The sequence below is a fragment of the Bubalus kerabau genome, chromosome 8 (assembly GCF_029407905.1).
Source record: "Bubalus kerabau isolate K-KA32 ecotype Philippines breed swamp buffalo chromosome 8, PCC_UOA_SB_1v2, whole genome shotgun sequence".
Classification (NCBI taxonomy): domain Eukaryota; kingdom Metazoa; phylum Chordata; class Mammalia; order Artiodactyla; family Bovidae; genus Bubalus; species Bubalus kerabau.
This window is the reverse complement of record NC_073631.1, coordinates 46,593,693-46,608,670: the sequence shown is the minus strand read 5'-3', so window position 1 is coordinate 46,608,670 and position 14,978 is coordinate 46,593,693. Positions and strand designations below refer to the sequence as shown.

At 34.5% G+C, this 14,978-nt stretch overlaps 1 protein-coding gene across 1 annotated transcript in view; it reads left to right on the top strand.

Annotated features, from left to right (window-relative positions):
* PTPN12 (protein tyrosine phosphatase non-receptor type 12) overlaps window positions 1-14,978 on the top strand; it is an 87,844-nt gene that overhangs the window by 48,761 nt on the left and 24,105 nt on the right. Inside the window, exons 3-9 of the mRNA XM_055590152.1 lie at window positions 1,152-1,228; window positions 2,785-2,880; window positions 3,621-3,659; window positions 8,665-8,736; window positions 12,044-12,103; window positions 12,405-12,547; window positions 14,456-14,522. Coding sequence (XP_055446127.1) covers window positions 1,152-1,228; window positions 2,785-2,880; window positions 3,621-3,659; window positions 8,665-8,736; window positions 12,044-12,103; window positions 12,405-12,547; window positions 14,456-14,522 — 554 coding nt within the window. The remainder of the gene's footprint in view (window positions 1-1,151; window positions 1,229-2,784; window positions 2,881-3,620; window positions 3,660-8,664; window positions 8,737-12,043; window positions 12,104-12,404; window positions 12,548-14,455; window positions 14,523-14,978) is intronic.

Below are 14,978 nucleotides of genomic sequence, written 5' to 3'. Positions count from 1 at the left end.
CTCTTTGCAACCCCATGAATTGCAGCACGCCAGGCCTCCCTGTCCATCACCAACTTCCGGAGTTCACTCAAACTCAAGTCCATCGAATTGGTGATGCCATCCAGCCATCTCATCCTCTGTCGTCCCCTTCTCCTTCTGCCCCCAATCCCTCCCGATCCCTCCCAGCATCAGAGTCTTTTCCAATGAGTCAACTCTTTGCATGAGGTGGCCAAAGTACTGGAGTTTCAGCTTCAGCATCAGTCCTTCCAAAGAACACCCAGGACTGGTCTCCTTTAGAATGGACTGGTTGGATCTCCTTGCAGTCCAAGGGACTCTCAAGAGTCTTTTCCAACACCACAGTTCAAAAGCATCAATTCTTCGGCGCTCAGCTTTCTTCACAGTCCAACTCTAACATCCATACATGACCACTGGCAAAACCATAGCCTTGACTAGAGGACCTTTGTTGGCAAAGTAATGTCTCTGCTTTTTAATATGCTGTCTAGGTTGGTCATAACTTTCCTTCCAAGGAGTAAGCATCTATTAATTAGCACCATGAAATTAGGTGATCCTACTACTTTAGTAGGATTTCATAGGCTTAAAGTCTAGCCCCAGATACTTACTAAGTACAAAAGAAAGGATAGTAATTTAATGGTGGAGGTATCAGCTGACACCAACTTAGCTGAGTGAACACTACCCAGTAATAAATATTATTTGTCAAGTGAAGTATTCAGCACTTTTCATACATCATCTATTTGTCACTTTTACCTAATTTTTTTAACTTATTTTTCATAATTTCTTATAAAATATGAAAGTTAGAGTTCCTTAAAAGAATTTTGACAAACTAATGTATTAAGTTTTAGTGCTTATTAAAAACTGTAGACATGTAAATCCTAAACTCCTGTATAGTAAATCTAAGATGATGCTCAGGACTTTGTATTTTTAAAAGAGGTCCTGAATATTCTGATTCCTACTTTGAAACACAGCTTTACAATGAGACCTACTTCCTATCAATATGATGTTAGAAATTACCCTGCTTATACTTAAAAGTCAGTTTTCATTCATTTTTTTAAAGTAAATAATTTTAGTTATTTAATCTTATTTATGGTTCATTAGGGAAAAAAACTTGTCTGCTCATAGGATGTTATTTTAAAAATCCCTTTTTTTCCCTGTAGTTGATCATAGCCGAGTTAAGTTGACTTTAAAGACTCCTTCTCAAGATTCAGACTATATCAATGCAAATTTTATTAAGGTATGTATTAATTTTAAATGGTGTTTCTCTGCCATATTTAATGACTTCCTACAATACTAGTTTTATTAAAAATTTTTAAATTGCCTAATGTGATGCCAACAGTAAAAGAAGTAAAGTCACAGCCATGACATATTTTTATGTTTTCTGTCTAGCATCCTTATTAAAGGTTTTTGCTTAATTTTATGATAGTGGAGATAAAGTTTTTTTGTTTGTGTGTTTCTTCTTTTATATTGAAGGCTTATTATAAACACCTTTGTTGCTGATTAGTTGCTAAGTCATGTCCAACTTTTTGTTGACCCCCATGGACTGTGTAGCCTGCCAGGTTCTTCTGTTCATGAGATTTCCCCAGGCAAGAATATTGGAGGGGGTTGTCGTTTCCTTCTCCAGGGTATCTTCCAGACCCAGGGATCGAATGCACATCTCCTGCATTGGCAGGCAGGTTCTTTACCACCAAGCCACCTGGGAAGCCTTTACTTATTGCTGAATTGTCTCGTTTGTTATGTACACAAATGTACTTAGTCATTTCTGTTAATGAACCATATAGGGTATTTATCAGTAGAGAGATTCAGACTGCTACTTGAGTAAATAAGACTATTTTGTTCTGTTACTCTGTGCTTTTGAATCTATTTAATACAGTATTTTGTTGAGAAAAATATTAAGGTGGTAAGAGTTATATGGTAGAATTAATGTCAACATTGAAGAATTATGGTTCCAAATAAAAGCTTTTCCTGAAAAGTCAATTTTATTACAAATATGGCAGAGCCCAAAACTAATAGTTAAACAAAAACTAATACCTAGGGACTTCCCTGGTGGTCCAGTGGCTAAGACTTCCCACTCCTAATGCAGGGGTTCATTCCCTGGTCAGGGAACTAGATCCTACATACTGCAACTAAAAAACAAAGAGAAAGCTCCCACATGCAGTAACAAAGATCCTGAGTGTTGCAACTAAGACCTGGCATAACCAAATAAACAAATAAATACGGAAAAAAAAAAAACTAATACATAGTTCATTCTTTCAGATATAATTGAGGCTTATGTTCTTTTATAAGGACATTTGTTAAAAGTTCTAGTTTTTAATTGCACCTAATAACACTGGCTCACTGAATGTGCTGGTTTAACATTTTAGTCTGCTAGTTTGTTTGATATATTCTTGGGTTTACTATTAAAAGTATATTTAGTAGGTGCTTAAAACAAAGACAGCTATGGAAGAATCTAGCTAAGAAAGAACTATTAGCTAGTTCTAGTCTTATTTTTTAGAATTGATGCATGCTTTTAAGTTTCTGCTAGTTAGTTTTGTTGACTAGGGCTTTCAATTCCTAGGTAACTAATAATTTTTAAAATAGCATAAGGAGATTTACTTTTGAATTCTATGAACCATGTTTCACCAGAAGGTGAAGTGAAATATATTTTGTCATGCTTTTATACGTTATTAAAGAAAAATTATTTGGAAATTGTTTAGCTGAAAACAACAGGAATGCTAATAACATTTGAAAACTTAAAATTTAGGTAGAAAATATTTTTGGTAATCATAATTTGTATGCTTTTAACCTTTTTAGGGTGTTTATGGGCCAAAAGCTTATGTGGCAACCCAAGGACCTTTAGCAAATACGGTAATAGATTTTTGGAGGATGATATGGGAGTACAATGTTGTAGTAAGTATTGTATGAAATGGCATGATTTTCTAGCCATAATGATGTGTTAACTATATCCTACAATATAACTTTTGAGCCATAATGTTATGTTAACTATTGTTAGTTTATTAAAAAGACAAAAACTGATGGCTAGGTTGTCTTGTTAAATTTTGAGAAATTTGTTGAAATATTTCAAGAATAGAGTATGGCAGTACTTTAGATCTTGGTTTAAGTTGGTAGTATAAGACAACTACCAAACACTGATAGATGGGTGGAAGGACATCTATGTGATTAAAAACAAATATTGTCAAATGTTAATGGTAGACCATAGATAGTAGCTATACAGTATTTAGTGTAAAATTATTTCAACTTTGCTGTATGTTTGAAACATTACATTATAAAACTGTTGGGATGGGAAAGCACATGTAATAACCTTCATGTTTAAAGACAGTTATATTCAACCTTTAGTAAGCAAAGTATTTAATAGTGCTGTTCTATTCAGTAAATATCCTGAATGCATTATTTTAATTACAAAAGATATATCTGTAAGATTCAAAAAATTCAGTTCAAATCAAATACATCTTGTTATTTGAAGCCAATTTAACTCATACTTTTAATATTAAACCTTTTTTTGACAGGCCAGGTATACTTCTTCTCAGAATAAAAATAATTCTTGAAATGTACATTTTGTTAGAAAAGTAAAATTGTATTTAACTGATATATTCTCAATCTTATCCCACCCTCACCCCCCTTATTTTTAGATCATTGTAATGGCCTGTCGTGAATTCGAGATGGGAAGGGTACGTATAACTGTTAACATTTAAAGTAATTGTGGAATTTTTTTTTTTATTACTTCATTTCTAGGGATATATATTCTTGGTCTTTTATTATATTCTTAGCCGTAGTTGTTAAAATAGTTAATTCTTCTCTTTTTTGTGTGTTCTGCTATTGCTTTTGTTTTAACAAAAGGAGCCAAATCATCCCTAAACACATAAAATACTTTTATATTTTATAGGTACATTTTATGATATATTTAAAGCAATAGAGTCTGTATTGTTACTTAGTAGTCTTCCAATATTTAATGGTGTTGTAAGTAGAACACTGCTTATGGACAATAAAAATGATTTAAAATAATTCTGATTAATTTACAGCTTGAAATTTCTAATTTCTGTCTGCCAATTCCACTACATTTTTGTAATGGTATCTCCAAAATGAAGAGAAGAAAATTCCTTAATCTGAAATTTTTTAACATAGGTAAAAAACGTGTACAAATGAAATTAGTATCAGAACCATTCTGATCTCCTGTAGAACTGATTCCTAAATCTTCAGTTTAAGCGTGAGCATCTATAAATGTGACAAATAAATTATCTGATAATTTGAAGTATCCTTATGCAAGTACTCTTGCCTGGAAAATCCCATGGGTGGAGGAGCCTGGTAAGCTGCAGTCCATGGGGTCGCGAAGAGTCGGACGCGACTGGGCGACTTCCCTTTCACTTTTCACTTTCATGCATTGGAGAAGGAAATGGCAGCCCACTCCAGTGTTCTTGTCTGGAGAATCCCGGGGACAGGGGAGCCTGATGGGCTGTCCTCTATGGGGTCGTACAGAGTCGGACACGACTGAAGCGACTTAGCAGCAGCATGCAAGTATAGTTCATTAATTGCATTATAGTTAAACTAAGAAATGATTTAAAAGTTGTAAAACTTCTTATTAAAATTTTCAGTCAAGGATACATTGCATAAAACAAGATACTACATCTTTCAGTTATGTGAAATATTATTATATATAAATCACTAGAAAGCCTTATTTTTACTAGTAATTTTGTCATTCCTCCCAACTACATCAGTTACCAGTAGTGGAAACATTAGCAATATTGGAGAGAAAATGAACAGTGTAAGATTAATATACAGACTGAGATACTGTTAAGTAATTATCTGTTTAAATATTGTCAGTATGTACTTCGGTACCATTATTAATATTAGTTGTGTTCAGTTCAGTTGCCCAGTCATGTCCGACTCTTTGCAGCCCCATGAATTGCAGCACGCCAGGCCTCCCTGTCCATCACCAACTCCCGGAGTTCACTCAGACCCATGTGCATCGAGTCAGTGATGCCGTCCAGCCATCTCATCCTCTGTCATCCTGTTCTCCTCCCGCCCCCAATCCCTTCCAGCATCAGAGTCTTTTCCAATGAGTCAACTCATCGCATGAGGTGGCCAAAGTCCTGGAGTTTCAGCTTTAGTATCATTCCTTTCAAAGAAATCCCAGGGCTCATCTCCTTCAGAATGGACTGGTTGGATCTCCTTGCAGTCCAAGGGACTCTCAAGAGTCTTCTCCAACACCACAGTTCAAAAGCATCAATTCTTCGGCGCTCAGCTTTATTCACAGCCCAACTCTCACATCCATACATGACCACTGGAAAAACCATAGCCTTGACTAGATGGAGCTTTGTTGGCAAAGTAATGTCTCTGCTTTTTAATATGCTATCTAGGTTGGTCATAACTTTCCTTCCAAGGAGTAAGCGTCTTTTAATTTCATGGCTGCAGTCACCATCTGCAGTGATTTTGGAGCCCCCCAAAATAAAAGTCTGACACTGTTTCCCCATCTATTTCCCATGAAGTGATGGGACCAGATGCCATGATCTTCATTTTCTGAATGTTGAGCTTTAAGCCAACTTTTTCACTCTCCACTTTCACTTTCATCAATAGGCTTTTTACTTCCTCTTCACTTTGTGCCATAAGGGTGGTATCATCTGCATATCTGAGGTTATTGATATTTCTCCCGGCAATCTTGATTCCAGCTTGTGCTTCTTCCAGCCCAGCGTTTCTCATGATGTACTCTGCATGTAAGTTAAATAAGCAGGGTGACAATATACAGCCTTGACATATTCCTTTTCCTATTTGGAACCAGTCTGTTGTTCCATGTCCAGTTCTAACTGTTGCTTCCTGACCTGCATATAGGTTTCTCAAGAGGCCGGTCAGGTGGTCTGGTATTCCCATCTCTTTCCGAATTTTCCAGTTTATTGTGATCCACACTGTCAAAGGCTTTGGCATAGTCAATAAAGCAGAAATAGATGTTTTTCTGGAACTCTCTTGCTTTTTCGATGATCCAGCGGAGGTTGGCAATTTGATCTCTGGTTCCTCTGCCTTTTCTAAAACCAGCTTGAACATCTGGAAGTTCGTGGTTCACGTATTGCTGAAGCCTGGCTTGGAGAATTTTTTTATTTTTTTATTTTTAAACTTTACAATATTGTATTGGTTCTGCCATATATCGAAATGAATCCGCCACAGGCATACATGTGTTCCCCATCCTGAACCCTCCTCCCGCTTCCCTCCCCATACCATCCCTCTGGGTCATCCCAGTGCACCAGCCCCAAGCATCCAGTATTGTGCATCAAATCTGGACTGGTGACTCATTTCATATATGATATTATACATATTTCAATGCCATTCTCCCAAATCATCCCACCCTCTCCCTCTCCCACAGAGTCCTGGCTTGGAGAATTTTGAGCATTACTTTACTAGCCTGTGAGATGAGTGCAATTGTGCGGTAGTTTGAACATTCTTTGGCATTGCCTTTCTTTGAGATTGGAATGAAAACTGACCTTTTCCAGCCCTGTGGCCACTGCTGAGTTTTCCAAATTTGCTGGCACATGGAGTGCAGCATTTTCACAGCATCATCTTTCAGGATTTGAAATAGCTCAACTGGAATTCCATGACGAAATTTAAATTTCACCTTCCTAAATTTTTTTAAGTTACTTTTAAGATTTAGGATTTGTTTCTTTCCTTTCTATTAATAAGCTCACATTGTATATCAGTAATAATGCTTAAAAGATAAAGTTGTATTGAATGCTAAAACTTTTTGAACCTAATGATTTTTTGGATTCATAGTGTTTTGTTAGTTGGTTTTGTTGTTTTATCGGTCAGGGCTATGAATTCATTTGATAATCTCCACTTTGACTTAGAGTGTGACCTAATGGAAAGAGCACAGGTAATGAAATCAAACAAACCTACACTTTACTGGCATTTGGACATGGTGCAGTGAACTGCCCCCTCTGAGCTTCAGCTTCCTCATATCTGAACCAATGACAAATTACTATAGATTAAAGACCGTGATGCTGGGAAAGATTGAGGGCAGGAGGACAAGGGGGTGACAGAGGATGAGATGGTTGGATGGCATCATCAACTCAATGAATATGAGTTTGAGCAAACTTTAGGAGATAGCAAAGGGCAGGGAAGCCTGCGTGTTGTGGTCCAAAGGGTCACAAAAGAGTTGGACACAACTTAGCAACTGAACAACAATAAAATTCACGTATGATGTTTAACATATACATTTTGGTATCAATTGTATCAGTAATTAGTTCATACCTGAAATATAAATACCAATATAAACTTTACTCAACATTGCTCTGAAGAGAGGCATGTTAGTCACAAACTTTCAATTCTTGCTAAATTAATCTCCTATAAACTTGTTTTCTGTTTCAAGATATTAAAGCTTTACTAAGTGAAAGACCAAGAAGAAAAACAAATAACCTTCAAAATAATTTATCATTTTCTATAAACTTCTACTAGGAAATTAAGTTTGTGACTTTAAGCCTTCTAAAATTTTAGTAGTATTTACTCTAAGTTAAAGTGACATACTAGGCAGTTCTGCTTTTTGCCCTGAGAGCAGTATTGACAACTTACAATTAATTCCAGCCTATAGGTAACAGTTCCACTTACTGTATTTAGAACTATGAGGATTTAGTAAGAACTGATATTTCCCACTGCTAAAATGTGTATTTTAAGCTAGATTGTCAGTTTAAAGACTTCCATTTTATTGGGTCTTACTGGTAAAATTACATTATTTCTTGTATCAGAATCACTGGATCTTCTGTGAAGTTAGGCTTTTATTCACTTACCTTAAATTTTTAAAATAATGAGGCTTGATACTAGAAACCAATGTAAATGAATATTCTACTATTTCTATACCTATTTATTATGGGAAAATAAGGATACTGTTTGATTATACCTTCTCTAATCTCAAATAAAAGTGAATAGTTTAATATATTATTCTTGTATAGTGAGTGAGTGAGTGAAGTCGCTCAGTCGTGTCTGACTCTTTGCAACCCCGTGGACTGTAGCCCACCAGGCTCCTCCATCCATGGGATTCTCCAGGCAGGAATACTGGAGTGGGTTGCCATTTCCTTTTCCAGTTCTTGAATAGTGTTTTTTACCAACAGTAGAACATTTGAAATATACTCAAATTCCTTGAAACAATCATGTACGATAAGTATTATTATCCCTGTTGTTATAGGTAAAGGAACTAAATGTAAACAAATGGTAAAATTGCTACCTGTAACATTTTCTTATACCGAGTGGAGTGCTGTTTCCACTATGCCACAGATTTTATACTTAATGAGAATTCAACTAGCTATTATAGATATTGTCATTTTAGAACCATTAAAACTTATATGCTAAGTTTCTTACACTAAATTGAGCAACTTCTTACACTAAATTTACCTCCTTGTGCTAGGCATTTAAAAAAAAAAAAGCAATTTTTGTTTTCTAGAGGAGGATTTTTGGAGTCTGTATAACAAGCAGGTTGAAATGAACAGCTTATACACTTAGGTTAATAAAGTTACTATTACTAATCTTGAAGAGCAATTAGTAGCCCACCTTTAAAGAGTTGGATAAATCTAAGCTCTTAGTCCCTGCCTACTGATGGCAGTTTGTTTTCTGGGAATGAAGAACAAGTGGAACACAAAATATTTGTAAAAGTTCAAATAAAACAAATTATCAGTTATTTACTAACCTTTTTTTGGACAACAGAAAAAATGTGAACGGTATTGGCCTTTGTTTGGAGAAGACCCTATAACATTTGCACCATTTAAAATTTCTTGTGTAAGTACCTGTTTTCATAAACATTATTTAATCAGGCAGTGGGTAGGTCAGACTGATGAGTAGTTAACTTATAATTGTGTTGAATCTTATGGGTTATATAAGCCAAACACTCAGTGTTTTCATGTGAATCTATACTTAATTATAATAAACAAATATTAATAATGCTTGTTTTATACTGCTTTTTAAAATTTGAGTATAATTGTTTTACAATATTGTGTTGCATAGTGCATATAAACTAAGGAATTTTAGGAATGACTTTTCTTAAATGTATAATTTCCTTATTATGTTAATTCTGTCATAGTCTTTGCATGTAAGTTGATTATAAGTGTTACATATCTAAGAATAAACAAATAACTATGCTCTTATTCAACTAATGGGAAAGATCCTTGATGCTGAAGCATAGTTTATGGTGTTAATCTTTCATAACCATGTTATTCTCCCCTTATAATTATATACAAAGATAGGTTTGAGAACCTCCATCCTAAAAGCAGAGATTGACCCTTTATGGCAGAAAACTTGACATGACACTTAAAGTAGATACCTATTTGATGAGCTTTGGAAACGAATTAAATTCAAGTCCTAAAACTAACAAAGCACAAATCTGAGAAGATTAATTAAAAAATAAAAACAATGAGGGGAAAAAGAAATAGTGAGCTTTAGAATAGAACCAACACTTTGCTTTGGATTACACATGATGGTGTCTTTTTATAATCACTTAAAATAATTTCCCCATATTAATTCAGGGTTTTCCAGAGAAACAGAAGCAGTAGAATGTGTATATACAGAAAAGAGATTTGTCAGAATTGACTCACATGACTATGGAAGCTGGCGAGTCCAAAATCTGCAGTCAGGGTGGGCAAGCTGTAGATCCAGGAGGAGCTGATGCTTTGGTTTCAGGCTGAAGACCCACAGCCTGGAGACCAAGAGCCAGTACTGCAATTCTAGTCTGAAGGTGGGAAGGCTGAGACAAACTAATATTTCAGCTCCAGTCCAAAGACAGTCAGCTGTAGAATCACGAAGAGCCAGTGCTGAAAGCAGTCTCCTGGAGAATTCTTTCTTACTTGGAGGAGTCTGATCCTTTCGTTCTATTCACGGGTTAACTGATTGGATGAGGGCCAACCACTCTACTCAAAATCTACTGATTTAAATGTTCATTTCACCCCAAAACTCCCTCACAGGAATACGAAGAATAACGTGACTGAGAATCAGAGCACACCGTGGCCAAGCCAAATTGACACATAAAATTGACCATTGCATTACCCATCTCAAAACTGTTTTTTATTTTGTTTTCCATGGTTAAATGAAATATAATTTCTGTGATCTTACTCGTCATTGCTGTATTCAAGAAGTCCTTAATTTTATGACTTATTTGTATTTAGGACTTCTGAATTCCTCTGATGCTACCAGGAATTTAGTGCTTTCTAGGTTGATTAAGATAAGGACTCAAACTATGTTCCACAGTCTCCTTTATAATGCAGTGTGATTGTTAGAATCTTAACTTTAACTCATAACAGCCTGCATTTAATGTATAGTCAATTCTCTAAAGTCCTGGTTAGAATTAACTGTGGATTAAATATTTAAAAAAATTAAAATCCTACTGCATTTCATATTATTTGCAATGAGTAAAAAACAGTATATAACCATATTGTACTTCTGTGATGGAACACTACCTAACCCCACCCCTACCCACCACCCCCACCCCCACCCCCAGTTTAGAGAGTATTCTACAGTATTAAATACCTGGACAGTTCAGGAAACCTAGTTCTGTGCAATGTGGTTATGTTGAAAATTTGTAAATTTAAATGTACTAACTGCAATGAATGTCACAGTTTAGGTGACAGCATGTAGTGATTAATGGTCAACAACAAAACAAAATTTTTTAACAGGCAGGGATCAGGAATAGTAAACAATTTATCATAATCAGTAGAGAAAAGTAGGAAATAGTTTGAAATTTGGGAAAAGATGAATTGATTTGAGGATTGGTTTTTCAATTGCACTAATGAGTAATTTTTAAAAGTCCTGTTAATAAAAAGTTTGATTTGATCAATAAGAGCTGGTTTGATTTGTCAGTGATGGGATTGCTGAAGCAGAATTTTTCTTTCAGGATTTCAAAATGGAAGTAATTTGTATGTCATATGATTGTCTCAGAGAACTCAGGATTTGTTATCACTGTTGTAAAACACAAATCAAATGTATGAATAGAAAGCAAGGTAGTGAAAATAACCATAGTAAGTGATTTGACTCGACTTGGCAATCATAGTGTTTAAGACTGAGAGTATTAGAAGCTCTCTCGATTTGGGGATGGGAAAGAGGGTAGAGTGTTGGGGAGGGGTGAGGGCCTGGCTAGCAGCTCAGAAGCATGTTGCTGCTTACAGCCACATCTATCAGCACTATCCATGGATCAGTCTAGCCCACTGCCTGTTTTGTGAGTGAAGTTTTATTGGTGTACAGCCTTGCCCACTAATTTACATATTTGCCTATCATAGCACAACAGAGACTTTACGGCCTACAAAGTCAAAAATATTTATCTCACCTTTTATAGGTGAGCAAATGTTATCTTGGACCAGTGTTTTCATTTATTCTGTGTTTTAAAAACATACTTTCCCCCTAATGTTATTTAAAAAGTTCAAAATAAATTATTATGGTTTATAACATTAAAGCCGGAATAATGTTGATTTTTTTTTAATTAATAAAGTAGCATATCTGTTGCTCTTGACAATTGGTGTCCTCATCTATCTGTAGTTTTAGTTAAAAAAGGCAAAAATAATAGTTTACTTAGTGACAAATTGATGAAGAGGCTTCATTCTAATACATTGACAAATAACAGTAAGAAACTTTTAAAGTGACTATGTTGTCAACAACCAAAATAATAATTTGGGATTTTCTGAATGCATCCTTTTCCTTACCCATTTGGCATCCATTTAACTCAGAGTTTGAGTGTTAGGCCGAGAAAAATCAAGGTTAATAGACAAAATGATTGAAGGAGTTTGTAGTATTTAGGAGTGACGTTTTGTTTGTAGGTGTTATTTCTGTTACATGATTCTGGTGATGGTTGTCACCTTGCAAGTATTTTGTTGGATGATCCACTCCTAGCTAAGTAATTGGTTGACAGACACTTCTGTTTAAAAAACTTCTAAATAAAACTTAAATAACCAAATTGATGATTTTTAGAATGGTTGTTTTTATAATTATTAGACATACCTAGAATTTTAAAGGTAATTTCATATTGTAAGAAATTATTGTTTTGGCATGTAAATATTTTTGTTTTAATGTTCTCACTGACTCACAAGTGTTTCTCTTTATTTAGGAAGCTGAACAAGCAAGAACAGACTACTTCATTAGGACACTCTTACTTGAATTTCAAAATGTAAGTATTTTCCATTTAGAGACAGTTTCTAAGAATCAGATCAGATCAGATCAGATCAGTTGCTCAGTCGTGTCCGACTCTTTGCGACCCCATGAATCGCAGCACGCCAGGCCTCCCTGTCCATCACCAACTCCCAGAGTTCACTCAGACTCCTTAGGCTATCATTTTTTTTTTTTAACAAAGTGCTGAATATGACATACATATCTTAGAAATGGCAGCAAAGTGAGATGTGCAGCTTTTCTGTCTGGTTTAAAACTTGTAACTGTATTTTCATATGATTGAATTTCTGTTATTCTTGAAGGAATCTCGTAGGCTATATCAGTTTCATTATGTGAACTGGCCAGACCATGATGTTCCTTCATCATTTGATTCTATTCTGGACATGATAAGCTTAATGAGGAAATACCAGGAACATGAAGATGTGCCTATTTGTATTCATTGCAGGTACAAAAGAATTTTCTAAATATTTAATTAAATATTTTTCAGTATAGATGGCATTATAATGTGGATAATGTACAGCATTTTGAAACATAAGTTTGGAATTTCATTAGATTGGTCATTATATGGGTTTCTAAGTAGTAAAAACGATTTGAATCCTGAGGCAGTTTTCCTTCTCTTAATTTATTATTTTACATAAGATCCTTCCAAAAGACTTAAAATCATAGTACTTATTTCATAAAATAGCAATTTACTTTTTAAGTGACTTATACCTGTATTCACATTTGTTATAAAAAGTAAATGAAATTTTTTGGACTCAGAGGTTAATTAACTCAGGTTAATCCAATAGTTAAAAGATATTAGTGGAGTTATATTTAAAATGGATAGCCAACAGGGGCCTACTCTATAGCACAGGGAACTCTGCTCCATGTTATGTGGCAGCATGGATGGGAGGGGAGTTTGGGGAAGAATGGATGGCTGAGTCTCTGCTTTCCACCTGAAACTGTCACCTCATTGTTAATTGACTCTAATATAAAAAATAAAAAGTTAAAAAAAGACATAGGTGGTGATGGAGCACCAAAGATAGTTTTCTTAGCCAGTTGGTTGGATTGTAACGCCTGTATTAGTGAAGTGAAAGGGCTGCTTTTTCTTTATGAACCAGAAAGGTGACCTGCTGATGTAGACGTGGGAATCAGTTAGCAACCTGCTTAATTAAAATGATTTTTCTTTAGTTCATCTGTGATTAGTTGAGTCTAAGTAGTTAACTGGTTAAAAAGAAAAGGGTCTGTTTAATTGTAGAATTATAAGATAAATTGCTTTGGCTTGACTTCTTTACAAGTTAACTGAAATTATTTCTTGTTGTATTCATATTGTCCAGCCAATGTATATCGGTCATAAACCCAATTTGATGTGAAGATTTTCTTTTAATAAAATAAAGTTGATCATTTAATATTTTTGAACAACCAAAATATGTTAACTGTAGTGTTTCATTGATATAGTTGTCTCTATCTTTGTAATATCACACTTTTAACCACCAAGTTTTACATATATATCATTTAGCTCTAGTAAACTCTTAACACTAAAATTTTAGAAATGTTTTGATGTGTGGAATTGACAAATAAATCAGTGGTTTAAAATTAATATTATTGATGTCTATTGTTAAGAGCTTTTTAGAAAACCATACTAAATTGCTTATAATGTACTGTATCATGGATTCTTAAATTACATGATATTTCTAAAAGTTTCAAAATACATATTAAAGTGCTGCCCCAATTTTTTTCTGCCTAAAATTATTAAAGATGTCAGTAGCATCTTTTTACTCATAGTGATTTCCAGTCCTTGGGTGCATTTGCCTCCCTCTAGCTGAAAACTGGTTACTTTAAAGTATTTTTGTCATGTTTTAAAATAACTAACTTTGATATTTTATTTTACATTCTTTAGGTTCTGTTCTTCAGGAGATTAGAAAGCATTAGTGGCCTTTCTTTCTTTAGTGTAACTGCTCATGTTCAAACCAGTTTCTAGGGCTTGTTAATCTTCATCTTTCCTGTACCTTTTGCAGATTGAAATGATGTAGATTTCTTCCTCTACCAGAGCTATCTAGAACATAGTATAAATTTATCTCTGCAAGGTGTTTTGTTAGCTATTTCACAAGGTAGACAGACTTTCAAAGTGAAGGCTTCTAGGTATTACTCTTGCAAGTTCCTTAAATTAAAGGAAAACAATATATAAATCATAATGTTAAGGATGTTTGCCCTGCACACATCTTAAGTTGTAGTTTACTTACTAAATAAGTAGAATTTTATCAGCTTTCTTAAATGATTTTTTGCTTCTGAGTATTAACATATCCATCCACATTTATCTTATAGTTCTTTTATTACAAAAATCAAATTGTTTTTTCAAATTTTATATCCATAGTGCAGGCTGTGGAAGAACAGGTGCCATTTGTGCCATAGATTATACGTGGAATTTACTAAAAGCTGGGGTAAGAATAATTTTTATATAGCATTATATCTAATTGATCTCTTATGATTTTTAAACTTATAACTAATTGCAGTAAATTATACCATATGTTTTGTTACACATGTTACTACTTTCTTAGAAGTAGCTTTGCTATGTAAGAGATAAAGGCAGTGAAAGGTATAAATGATGCATATTAGCTTGAGAGTAATACACTGGGCAGCAAAATAAACATATTGTCACTCATTTGTTCTGGATGAATTTATACCTACATTAGACATGTACGCTCTGCATTGACTTTTCCAAATACTGCACCCCTGTTGCCTTTTATATTTATCTATGTATAAATATAATCAATTCAGTGAATATTTATGTCTAACTGGAAACATTATATAGTATAGTGGTTAAGAATGCTGACTGGAGCTAGACCGCCAAGGTTAAAATTCTTGGCTCTGTCATTACTAGTTGTGGGATCTTGGTC